The 13,383-nt window shown below is 34.3% G+C and overlaps 1 protein-coding gene across 1 annotated transcript in view; it reads left to right on the forward strand.

Annotated features, from left to right (window-relative positions):
- LOC127850920 (tetratricopeptide repeat protein 17-like) overlaps positions 1-13,383 on the forward strand; it is a 104,243-nt gene that overhangs the window by 72,999 nt on the left and 17,861 nt on the right. The window contains exons 25-26 of the mRNA XM_052384324.1: positions 9,716-9,891; positions 10,749-10,990. Of these exons, the coding sequence (XP_052240284.1) occupies positions 9,716-9,891; positions 10,749-10,990 (418 nt within the window). The remainder of the gene's footprint in view (positions 1-9,715; positions 9,892-10,748; positions 10,991-13,383) is intronic.

Raw genomic sequence — 13,383 nt, forward strand, 5'->3', positions numbered from 1 at the left:
GCGGGTGCACATCTGTTGCTAGTTGGTGACCAGAACTTCTCCTTTGTTCTTGCAGCGGCCACACGTATAAGGACGCGGGTATAGTTTCAGCTTTGTAGTTCCGTGTTGTAGTCGAATACTCGGCATGGGTGCCTTGCCTAACCCTAAGCAGATAAATTGTTGTCTTTTTTTAGCTTCATTCTTGGAAATCTGGACAAAGTGCATGTTAGCAATGTGTAGGAAAATGCACTTAAAGCAGAAAGTGTCATCCCTGATTATCCTATGCGGACTGCACAGGCTAATATGGAATGATTATTTACGCACATGCATCAAGTCCAGTTTTCTAAGAAAAAGGCTCTTTTTTTTTTTTCCTGCCATGATTTTTTAAGGGTGATTGAAATATCCTAATTTAAGAGAGATTATAATTTTCTTTTATATTTATTTGTTATGTACCAATAAATATTTTAAAGGTTCTAATAAATAGTTGCAAGGAAACTGCAATATCATATTTCTTGTATTTACAGCTTGGTGTACACAAAAGACATTTTAAAGTCTGAAAGTTTGCTGTTTTTAGCTCACCTGAGCAATTGCACTCATTCTCAGTGGACTAGCTGTGTTTCAGCATCAGTATCACTTTACTTAAAAATCTTTAATAAAACCGCTTGGAACAAATTGATTTGGCATGAATGTTTCTTGGGTGTAACTCTACCTAAATACTTAAAATAATTTTGATGTGTTATTTATTGAATGACTTAGCCGATTTTTCTATCATTATACATGACCTTGAGACATAATAACGTAAAATAGTTTAAACATGCATGCCATTATGGTGCCTTAAACTAAGGTGAGCACTCTAGGACAAGTTGAACCTCTTGTTTGTACTCATTCGCTGCTCCCGTCTTGCATTTGGTGTCTTGACAGGCAAGATCTGTCGATAGTTTTAGCGTGACCTTGTTAAGTGTTATTATAATAGAAAAAAAACTAGACCATCTTTATTGTTTGTTCTTGTATGTTTGTGAGCTAATTTATGTGTGTCTTTCTTTATTAGCATTAAGAAATGCAGTTCACTCAATCATATGACCGGGCTTATGCGAAATGGGGCTTATCCCATGTGCAGCCAGCGTAGCTCCAGACCATCCTGCACATTTGTGTATTCTGGTAAAGAGCTACCCTGTCGGCGTATGAAAACACAAAAACCTGTGTGACTTTATGGCAGACATCATAGCTCCCAACCAGACTGCGCAACTGTGCAAGCTGGTATGGAACTACTCTGGCTGCATATGGCATAAGATCCATTTTCGCATGATGTGGCTCAGACTCCTTTGATTTGTTTGTGGTGTAAGAATATTACCATGCATCCCCGTAATAAAGTGTGCTTGAATATTGGCTTGTATATGCTGTGTAAATTAGAGTGAGAACCTCAAATTAAACATTTGTATTTGTTCTCTTACCCGAATCTCAAATCATTTTGTAGAATAGCTAGCAAATAAAGTTCATTCTCTTATGTTCTTATCATTGTATTGGTCTCAGTTATTTACCATAATATGTTTCTGTTATGGTGAGCAAAATCATTATTCACTGTTCATGTTTATTTATTATTATATTCTGAGCATTCTAATTGTATTTCATCGAGAATCAGGACTTGTTCGTTTATTTTGGACTTCTTTTAGTTAGGAAATCCATAAAAATATGTTTTGTGTGATAGTATTATTATGTGCTAAAACAATTACAGAAACTGCAGTATTTGTGTCGTATTCATAAGTAATGAGCTACATATCAACTATAAACATTGATCTACATGTTTACATCTATGATTTATGAATTTACAATATGAAATCCAAGTTTTTATCATAGGGAAATCCTTGTTATCAATAATCTGTTTGCAACAATATCATTTTTTTAATAAAAAATTTAAATAATTGTTTTTGAAAATATTCATTTTAAAAATATGAATGCTGCAAGAAAAAAAATGTATGAATTAAAAATGATTTATACTTTATAATTATGAACTTCTATGAATTTAAATAAATACTATTCTTTTGAGTAAATTGGTCATGATAAAAACTATGTTGGTTATTTACTAATGATACCAGAATGTATATATTTGGGAGATTTAATGATCTTGTGTGTGTTTTCATCATTATAGATGATTGCCTGATGGTCATTAAACTGTTTTGAATATTAGAGTTTGAAACTTAGTAATGTGGGTCAAAAAATAGGAAAGATTAAAACTTGTTATTGCACCTGTATAGCTGTCACATATTTGGCCAATTTTCTTTAACATAATTGTCCCCTACCGGTTTCACCGGAGGGGACTTATGGTTTGCACTCTGTGCATCTGTCTGTGAGTCTGTCACACTTTTCTGGATCCTGCAATAACTAAAAGTTTTTAATATTTTTTCATGAAACTTGAAACATGGATAGATGGCAATATTGCCCCCTTTGTGCAGAAAGGAACCATATGCCTTATGATTTCAATGTCACATGGTACCTTTTTGCACCAAGGAGGCGAAATATGGACATTATGCACGTCATTTCATTTTGTTCCTACGTAAAAAATAAAATAAATACAAAAATTCTGACAATGGTGGAGCAGGTAGGGGACAAATATAGCTTGGTAATAGTCTTGTTTGTCAAGCCATTTGTTTTTGTGAACTCGTTGCCTTGTTTGAAAAAAAAGTTGCGCTTCTTTGATAAAAACATGGCTGTCAGGAGGTGAAATTTGAGTTTGCTGTCCTGTAATTGCTTAGAGTCAGTCAGTCTATTAACTTAAATGTTTCTCAAGATCTCAAAAGAATTTACGATACAACTAGTCAAAAAGAGAGACAAGTCTCTATCAAAAGCATGATAAATACATTGATAGTCTGTTTAAAATGTTTGGGCTGTGCTCTGTGAAAAAGGTGTTGAATGCATATGTGTAAATAGTTGTCCCAGATTAGCATGTGAAGACTGCAGGGCTGACACTTTTCACTTTTATGATATTTATTTTAAAAGGAAGTATTTTCTTATTAAAAAAAACAGTTAAGGCCGAAAGTGTTGTCCCTGAATAGCCTGTGCAGACTGCACAGGCTAATCTGGGGTAACACTTTACGCCCATGCATTTAACCCCATTTTTGTAGAGCTCGGCTCATTTAGTAATTGGTAATGATAATTGTTAATCCCATTGGTTATGTTGAATTTGATATTGTTATAAGAGAGTTTTAAAAAAAACAGTGAAATTAAAAGAACACCTTCATTGGATGGGCTGTATGCATTCAAACAACGTATGCTCGATATTTCAAAACGTTTATATCTAATCATCATGAAGCTTTGTGATAATGATTGTGGGCATAATACCTTTGTTGCTAACATTATCCAGACCTAAGCTGGAATTGCATTTTTGGGCCAGTCAGGATAATGTCAAGGTCACTGTTACTTAAAAATAGAAACACTGTTTCTGCTCAAAAACTTGAGTTTGGCTGAAGGGAATGAGTCGACTTTATGTGTTAAGGTAGCTTACCTTAAGACCTATCCTCAGATTTGCACCATTGTTCTAAATAAATAAGTTAAATATGTTAACCCTTTCCCACTCAGAAGCATATGTGCAAACTTAACAGCACAAAACCAGAACAGCCTGCAAGCAACTGGCAGTCTGTTCAGGTTTTATGCTGTTGTATCTAAAGGTTGGAAATGAAGCCTTGAAAAACTTGAATTTAGTTAGAAAAGTTTAATAAATTTTAACTTTCTATGGGACAACAAATGCGTCAAAATACGTTTCTTAGTGGTAAAGGGTTATATTTTGAAGACCTGTTTTCATGGCATTGTTATGTTTCATGATGCATCTGTTATTTTTTAGCCGACATTTCTACAATAAAATTAATTCATTCTTTGCATATCAATTTTAACCAGACCTTAAACAGGCCTATTTTGTGACAAGTTTGCACTCTTGTTTTTCTTAATTACATTGTTGTTTTTAAATGACCATTTATTGTTACTTTCTTTGACTGGGTGTTGTCAGAATGTTTGACATTTGCACACACTTTCCTTATTTCTTTTATTTTTGTTAATGATGCATTAATGTTGCAATAAATATATTATTAATTTTTTCTTCTGGCAATAAAACTTTTGAAGTTTTAAGAATTAGTGATGTTTTATGTGTTTTACATGAAAAAAAGAAGATAAAAGCACAACCCAAATCAGTTCATTTGGTTGCAGTAAAGTGAAGGATGACCTTCACCTTCCAGATAGGGAGACAGGTGTTACATATGACACATTTTTGTATGACAGTCTGCATTTGTGCCAATTAATTTGAAAATCCATAAATATATATCAAATTATGTCAAATGAAATTTTCAAATGTGAACTTTGACTATTATATATGATCTTTACCTTTGAAGTTAAGAAACAAGTGGCTCATGCCCCTTCAACATTTGTGCCAAGTTGATTTACAACCCATCAATTTTTGGCAAAGTTTTGGCTGAGACAGGAAATTTCAAGCTGTTTTATGCACAGGTGGGTAGGGTGTGGCTATGATATTTGTTAGTGAAAACATCATTTTGAATGGAAAATACTAAAACTATAACAAAAAATCAACTTCTCTGAACAACACAAATTTCATTATCAAATATATATATATAACAAGGTTACTCAAAATGACCCGAAAACAGGGTTCATCGCATTATTTCATCAATTTTGCAGCGATTTTCACGGACTCGGTCTTATTCAACGCAGAAATGAATTTCCTTTCTGGAAATGTACATATCATGCAGTATTTTTACCATTGATGCAAAATTGGGTAAAATTTTAAGAAAAAACACGATACACAACTCGCGTTCTTGCTGTTACGTTATGCATCAAAGCTTACTGTCCAGTGCCTGTTGAAACCCTTGTAAACATGCATTTTGATCGGCTGACATTTTAAACACACTAGCAATTTCATTGGTCTAACGCGAAGGTGTGTCTTCACGTTGTGAAGATATCATACTTCAATCGGGTCTGATCATTGACGAGTATGTCACGCGAGTAGTGCATCATGTTATTTCTTAAAATTTTACCCAGCATTTGTAAAAATATTGCAAGATATATACATTTCTAGGAATTATTATGATATATATTTATGCAAGGTTATTTTTAATTCTTTCAAAACATTGCAAAGACAGGAAATGTCAGACTTTCAGACTGACATACCGAGACTTGCACAGAGTAAGTCTGTTTTATGCAACCTTAGAAAGGAGGGGGGGGGGGTTAAAATAATTGGGTCGCTTTGAGAAAAGGGGTTAAATGCATGTGCATAAAGTTTTGTTCCGGATTAGACTGTGCAGTATGTGCAGGCTAATCAGTGACAACACTTTCTGCATAAACTGGATATTTGATAAGAAGAGACTTCTTTAAAATGAAAACTATCATTAAAGCGGAAAGTGTCATCCCTGATTAGCCTGTGCGGACAGCCAAGGATAACACGATATGTAAATGCATTAAACCCCCTTTTCACAGAGCGTGGTTCATTTTTAATACCCTAGTTCACATGCTGATGCAGATGATAATAAAGTTTCATGGCCCCAATGATGTCATGCTCGTTTGGTTACACAAGGCACTTCTTTGGAAATCTATATTTCTTTCTAAATCAGGGACATATAAAGAACAATAACTTTAAGACATACTAGTATAACAAATCATTCAAAATAATGCAACTGCCTTAATAAGAATCAGGAAAATAAAAAGTTCCTTATGCCCAGTCTTATTTTTACTGAGGATATACTTATTTATCTAAAAATAGTGTATTATGTGAGATTGGAATAAAACTTAGAATGGATTTGTTTAGTGAAATATTCCAGTTTACCAGTCAACACAGTTTCTATGTATCATGCCATGCATGGACACAGTTCATCAGTCACAAAAAAAACATGCACTGCATGGACACAGTTTAAAATACAATATAGAAACTTAGTTTTTTGTAAAAATAAAAATTTCACTAAACAAAACCATTCCAAGTTTGACGGCATATTCCAATTTCACATAATACACTGTTCAAAAATGTTTTGCTGTTTTCGAAACCATCTATTAATAAATCTCCTTTTGAGTTGGAAAATCAATTAACAAACTTTAATATAAAGACAAAAAGAGGGAACTTGGATTTAGACATTAACTGTTTTAACATGCTCTGTCTGCCATGATGTAAACGTTGTGAAGGTAAGCTGTAAGGTTCATACGCAGAACATGCTGTTTCATGTACCTTTACAGTAGTGAATTTTTTTTTACCATTGATGCAAAGTAAGTTAAAAAGGCAGTCAACTCTATTTTTCGAATAATTGCTGTACCAGTAGATGTCAAGAGTCAAATTTAAAAAACAAAAGTGGTATCTTGTCAGGCATCTGTGTCCTATGGACTCGTGTGTTGTTGAACTTAAGTTGCAAATAAATCTACCTTTATTGACTTTGGTTTGCAATTAAACTTAACAAACAACAACAAAAAAAGCCCATTAAGATCCCCATGTTAACTTACAGTGTATGCATATTGGGGGAAATTGTCAGAACATTTGACCTTGTGGATGGACATCTAAAAACTGATCCTTCATTTCAGTCTTTAATGCATTCTAAACACAACCCACCCATTTCTAAAATCAAACTATAACTACGTCAAAGGTGTTACAAACTTAAAACAACCTCATTCTGCTGAAATCAGGAAGAATGGCATGTATGCACCTGGGTATTCGGTGAATTTTATTTTCTACATTATGGATATCTTGAGACCAAAGAAGACTGGAAGGACATCCATGTTCTACAAACAAATATCTGGATTTTTAAGGCTTTTCTTTATACTTAAGTCTAAGAAATGGTTATTGAATATTGCCATGGGGTTGGAGCAGAATATAGCATTACAAATCGGTGCTTATTGTCACAAGAAAACCTGTCACCAAGCAACAGAATTGGATGGAGGTAAAAATGAATGTAGTGAATGTGTTAGTTTTCAAAATTGTTTTTTTGTTTTATGTATGGACACTTATGCATAGTGCTTTTATACTGGTAAATATTCATCTTTGTCAATGATCCAAAGAAGCATAAAATGTCTGGACAGGCTAATCAAGGATAACATTTTCCGCTTTAATTAAATTTCTTTGTTAAAAGAAAGTGACTCTTCTAAATGAAAATCCATTCAATGTGGTAAATGTTCTACCTGATTAGCCTGTGTGGTCTGCACAGGCTAATCTAGGATGACACTTAATGCACATGCATTAAGATCTGTTTATAAATGAGGGCAGCCCACATATTTTTAAACCTGCTTGTTACTGTATATTGTATTGATAATCCAGCAAAATAATATCAACATTCACACACGCTTGGCTTGTAGGCAAATAAATGCTTATTTTGATCACTGCTTTCTTGTTCAAATTCTGGTAGTTGAGTGGTACATTACATATACAGAAATAGTTGATAGTTATTTGAAAGTATTGTTTTTCATATTTTTTTCCATAAATTATGTTTTATTATTAGAAAGTTAAATATTTTGTTGTGGAGTGTTTTTATTAAATTCCTAAAGCAATCAATGAAATGTATTGCCGTTTATCTTGATAGGTATATTGTAGTTGTTTTTGTAAAATGTTTCAAAATTTCCTTATAACTTTTAACAGTCTTTTGTCACAAGTTTTATGATTTCTGTTCTTTTGGTTTGTTGCACGGTTATTGGTCAAAATACAGGCATTTTCACAGACTGATGAATTGTATTGATAAATTTTAAACAAATATTTCAATTAGTTCAAACAAGTAAATACACAATACATGTATATCTGTTAATGAAATAATAGCACAAAAAGCAAAGGATATAATGTGATGTTCATTACAAATCATCATTAGAACATTTTAATTAGTCTCAAAATTTTGTTTATATTTTGTAAAACTTGTGTGCAAGAATGTTAATATATAGCGTTCAAAATGCATTACACTGTTCCAATGTCAACTGGGTAAATACAATTAACACGAAAATCTGTTTTGGTAACCTTGGTCTTGGGTGGGAGTTCCAGCATTTTTTTGTCAAACAGTTAAATTATTATTTTTTTTATTTGTGAGTCAAGATTTATCAGTACTTTTTTATTAAAAAAAATCTTAATAGAAATACATTACATCAAAAATATCAAAATCTGTGAACAAGTCTGATTTTGGTTATAATGGTTCATCTTTATAGTGTCCTTGTTAATGCACTGTTTTTCTTGTTTTGTTAAAACAATCTTTTGTTTAAATTAACTTAGCTTTTCACTGTATTATTTTAAGGAGGAATTATAAAGACATCAAAGTTATCATGAAAATTATAAACAGAATTGAGAATTTCATGATGAATTAGTATTACTCATTTTTTCGGATTTTAGATTTACCAAAATAATTCCTAAAGAGGGTGTCTGCAAATTACATCATATATAATTTCTAAAATGATACAAAAAAAAAAAATATTATCGTTAACACTTTACTACCACTTTAAGATATGCTTGAAACAATTGTATATAATTGTTACACATGCCTATGCACACAAAGCCATTTGCTAGGACTGTTTGCATTTATCTGCCAGATTTTATGACCGTTACCAGTTCTACAAACTTGTGTAATATGTAAACGAATTAACACAACATGGACAAATTGATATAAATTGCATTTGTCTGTAAATTGAGAATTATAGATTATAGGGACAGATCTAGAATCTAGAAATTTACAGTAACAATATTTATTTATTTTTTATTGAAAAGAGAGTAAGTCCTAACACAAGAGTAATTACAGTAATTGCCGTTTTACTTTGACTTAAAAAAAACTCGCTAAACTTTTTACTAGGAGCCTGATGAAAATGTAGTACCCCATACTAACAGAATCTTTCTTTGTGACTTTATTGTAAAGCTTTCTTTGTTTTATGGCACTTTTGATTTTCAAAAGCATGTTTTAGGTACAAAAATATTTTACACTTTCATTATTTGCAAACACTTCTTTGGATAACACGTTTATTTAAGATATAGATTTCTTTTTGAAGACACTTTTTGTAATTTCATTTGTAAGTGAACCTTGTACTGTTAATAGTAATTGAATTTTCATTCAATAAGTACTCAGTCAATGTTTGCATGTAAAAAACATAGAGTAAAACAATGATCCAATATTCTAGATGACATCAATGCATGCTGATTATATAAGAATTCTGTAAGTAGGGTCAGCAGTTATTGCAAAACCCTTGATAATGTTTATAATTTTATGATGTTATTTAGTTCATAATAATAGTGTTCTGCTATTGGTTTTCACTTGTACAATGTTATCTTGCATTATATTAATTTGTTAAATTTTTTGTAGCAATATAGTGCATTATTATTGTTTAACAACTAGGCATTTTTATACCCTGAAATAATGACCTTTCTTAATTGTCCATCAGGCATGCATAGAATTGTGTTCCTATAATATACTCACCTCAGAAATACTCCCTATCAGTTGTAATAATGATTGACTGATTTTTATGTGATACATAATATTATGTCCGTACTTAAAAATGTAAAAGATATGACATACTGTAAATGGCATATTGCTATCATCAATTTTCAAATGGTCAGCAGTGAAACTCTTTACATATGGTCCACTTTTATTTGCTTTAGATGAAGAATTCATTGATGTTTAATTCTTTACATATTAAGTTACTTTAAAAGTCAGTGAAATTCTTTACATACCATATGTTTATTTTCTTAATATTAAAAAGTCAGTGAAGTTCTTTACATATCAAGTGTCTTTATTTGCTTTAGATGGAAAAGTTAAAAGCCGGTGGAGAGCGCACAGAATCCGTGACCTTGTTCATCAACGGTCAGCTGACTAAGATTTTGCCCCTGAGTGGGGCCCAGGGGGCGGGGCCTGGAGCTGAACACCTTCACATTCACCTGGACAGTAGAACCATGGGTGTGAGCCTCAACCCTGTGAACAGGTATAACGCTTGCTCAAATATTCAGGGGTGATGTTTCTTTTCATTTCAGCTGATTTTCTCCCTTTCAATGTTAAAAAAGTAAATTCATGTTGTTATCAACTTTGCTGGATCTATATAAAAATGAAAAGTTTAGTTGAATACCTATGTTGGGTCTTAAATGATGCCCCTGTATATATGCTTACTCAAATATTATTGCAAACACAGAATTGATTCGGACTCAAAACTTAGAAAAAACATGTTTTGTTAACATCAACATGAGCAAGGTACACATTGGAAATGGAATGGCTTTTGCAACCAGCATAAAACCAGAACATCCTGCGAGCCACTCGCAGTTTGTTCAGGTTTTTTGCTGCTTGTCAGTTGTTGACAGTTGGAAATGAAGCCTTTAAAATTTGAATCTAGTTCGAAAGGTCTTTCGCTTAATTTGATTTTCTTAGAGACTTCAAACGCGTAAAAGTGAGTCTCGGAGTGGTAAAATGAGAAGGTAGAGGCCGGTTCTGGAAAAACTCTGCTTAATGCCTTTGAGTTGAGTGTCAACCCAGACTAATCTGCGCAGTCCTAATCAGGGACGACAACTCCGCATATGCGCATACAGTGGATTTTTGTTTTAAAGAGACCAACTTTAAATGAGAAATTCTAAAAAAGCAGAAAGTGCTGAACCTGATACCAAGCCTAGTGATGTTGCAGAGAGGGACCCAACGTTAAGTTTGTTTTAGGGATGCTGCAGGGTGGGACAAGACGCGTAACAAGGCAGTAGACTACAAAGATAACCATGCTAGAAATCAGCTCTTATAAAAAATTCAGCAAAAACTCAAATTTGTGTCAGCATATTGACTAAAGTCTGTTTGTGATATTAGGCCAGGGGGCGCAGCCTGTGACAAGGGAGAGGACTCTACACAGATCTCCATGCTGGATATCAGTGACGAGGAAGAGGAGTTAGAGGACCTTGACCCGGTCAGGAGTGTGGCCGGACCCCCGGTAGCCCCACCCCCTTTTCAGGACGTGGAGGGTGAGGGTAATACCCGCCCCTCTGGTGACCAAGGATCTGTAAGCAAGAGGCGGAAGGAGATCCGACAGCTTCCAGAGTCTGCTATACCAGGTGAGGGTAGGGTCCTGTGTAGAGAGAGATGAAGTAATTTTTCTACCCAAGAAACAAACCCCAAAGAATAAACTGCTAATTAAAGCATATTGTTCATGTCTGTTGCTCACATTTGTACAACAATGTTCATTCAGATACTGTGTGACCAATATTGTTTTGTTGGATTCTATCTTTTAAGGATTTTCCTTGATCATGTCAATTACAAAATCAAATGTTCAATAAACGTTTACTTCCAAAGACATGTCAGACATAAACATAAAAGCATGAATTGAAGATCCAACACATATGCCACATTTTTATAAATCACGAAATTTCATGTCAACACAATTACATAAATGCACAGCATCTTAGTTTTTCCCGGCTATGAAAAAAACTATTATGCCCCCGTTCAATATAGTTGAGGTATATTGCTTTGCATTTGTCCGTATGTCTGTTGGTCAGTCCGTCAGTCAGTTAGTCTTTTGTTTACACCTGATAGTTATAGAATGCTTTGATATAAGCGCATGCAAATTTGTATGATGGTTACATGGGAGAGAAGGAAGTTGCCTATTGATTTTGAGTTTATTTATTTCCGCAAGATTTCCTGTAGACTTATTTGACCTTAGATCATGAAATTTAGTATAGTTGGTAACATATGAGAAAGGAAAGACACCTATAGATGTTAAGGTCATGAGGTCAAAGATTAAGGTCACAGGGTCTTGCAACTGAAAGTTCTTTTTTAGCTCACCTGGGTTGTGCCGGGGCAAAAACTAGGTCACTAGGTCAAAAAAAAGAAAAACCTTGTAAACACTGTCGAAGTCACATTTCATGCCTAATCTTCAGGTAACTTTGTCAAAATGTTTGTCTTAATGATATCTTGGTTGAGTTCAAAAGTGGTTCCGATCCGTTGAAAAACATGGTCGCCAGTGGGCGGGGCAGTTTTCCTTATTTGGCTATAGAGAAACCTTGTAAACACTCTAGAAGTCACAATTTTTGCCCAATCATCATGAAGGTTGGTCAAAACATTGGTTCAATTGATGTCTCGGACAAGTTCGAAAATGGTCGATATAGGTGAAAAAACATGGCTGCCAGTAGGCGGGGCCTTTTTCTCTATATGTATATAGTGGTAGTTTTCCCTATTTGGCTATAGAGAAACCTTGTAAACACTCTAGAATCACTTTTTTTACCCAATCATCATGAAAGTTGGTCAAAACATTGGTTTTGTTGATATCTCGGATCGGTGAAAAAACATGGCTGCCAGTGGGCGGGGCATTTTTCTCTATATGTCTATAGTAAAAACATGTGAACACAGTAGAAGTCACATTTTTTGCCCAATTTTCATGAAATTTGCTCAGAACATTTGTTTCCTTGATACGAGAGTTGAGTTCCAAAATGGTACCGGTCAGTTGAATAACATGGCTGCTGGGAGGGGGGCAGTTTTCTCATTATGCCCCCCAACCCCTTTCGAAGAAGAGGGGGTATATTGTTTTGCTCTGTTCCAAGGTCAAGGTAATGATGACCTGAAATAGTAAAATGGTTTCCGGATGATAACTCAAGAACGCTTATGCCTAGGATCATGAAACTTCATAGATACATTGATCATGACTCACAGATGACCCCTATTGATTTTCAGGTCACTAGGTCAAAGGTGAAGGTCACGGTGACCAAAAGCAGTAAAATGGTTTCCAGATGATAACTCAAGAATGCTTATGCCTAGGATCATGAAACTTCATAGATACATTGATCATGACTCGCAGATAACCCCTATCGATTTTCAGGTCACTAGGTCAAAGGTCAAGGTCACGATGACCCGAAACAGTAAAATGGTTTCCGGATGATAACTCAAGAATGCTTAGGCCTAGGATCATGAAACTTCATAGGTATATTGATCATGACTGGCAGATGACCCCTATTGATTTATAGGTCACTAGGTCAAAGGTCAAGGTCACGGTGACCCAAAATAGTAAAATGGTTTCCAGATGATAACTCAAGAACGCTTATGCCTAGGATCATGAAACTTCATAGGTACACTGATCATTACTCGAAGATGCCCCTGTTGATTTTCAGGTCACTGGGTCAAAGGTCAAGGTCACATTGACCTGAAATAGTAAAATGGTTTCTGGATGATAACTCAAGAACGCTTATGCCTAGGATCATGGAACTTCCTAGGTACAATGATCATGTCTCACAGATGACCCCTATTGATTTTCAGGTCAAAGGTCAAGGTCATGGTGACCTGAAATAGTAAAATGGTTTCTGGATGATAACTCTGGATAAAACGTATTCATACAATGGCTGTCAAGGTCATGGTGACTCAACTTAGAAAAACGGTTTCCGGATGGTAACTCAAGAATGCTTACGCCTAGGATCATGAAACTTCATGGGTACATTGATCATGACTCACAGATGAAATA

The sequence above is a fragment of the Dreissena polymorpha genome, chromosome 1 (assembly GCF_020536995.1).
Source record: "Dreissena polymorpha isolate Duluth1 chromosome 1, UMN_Dpol_1.0, whole genome shotgun sequence".
NCBI classification, from domain to species: domain Eukaryota; kingdom Metazoa; phylum Mollusca; class Bivalvia; order Myida; family Dreissenidae; genus Dreissena; species Dreissena polymorpha.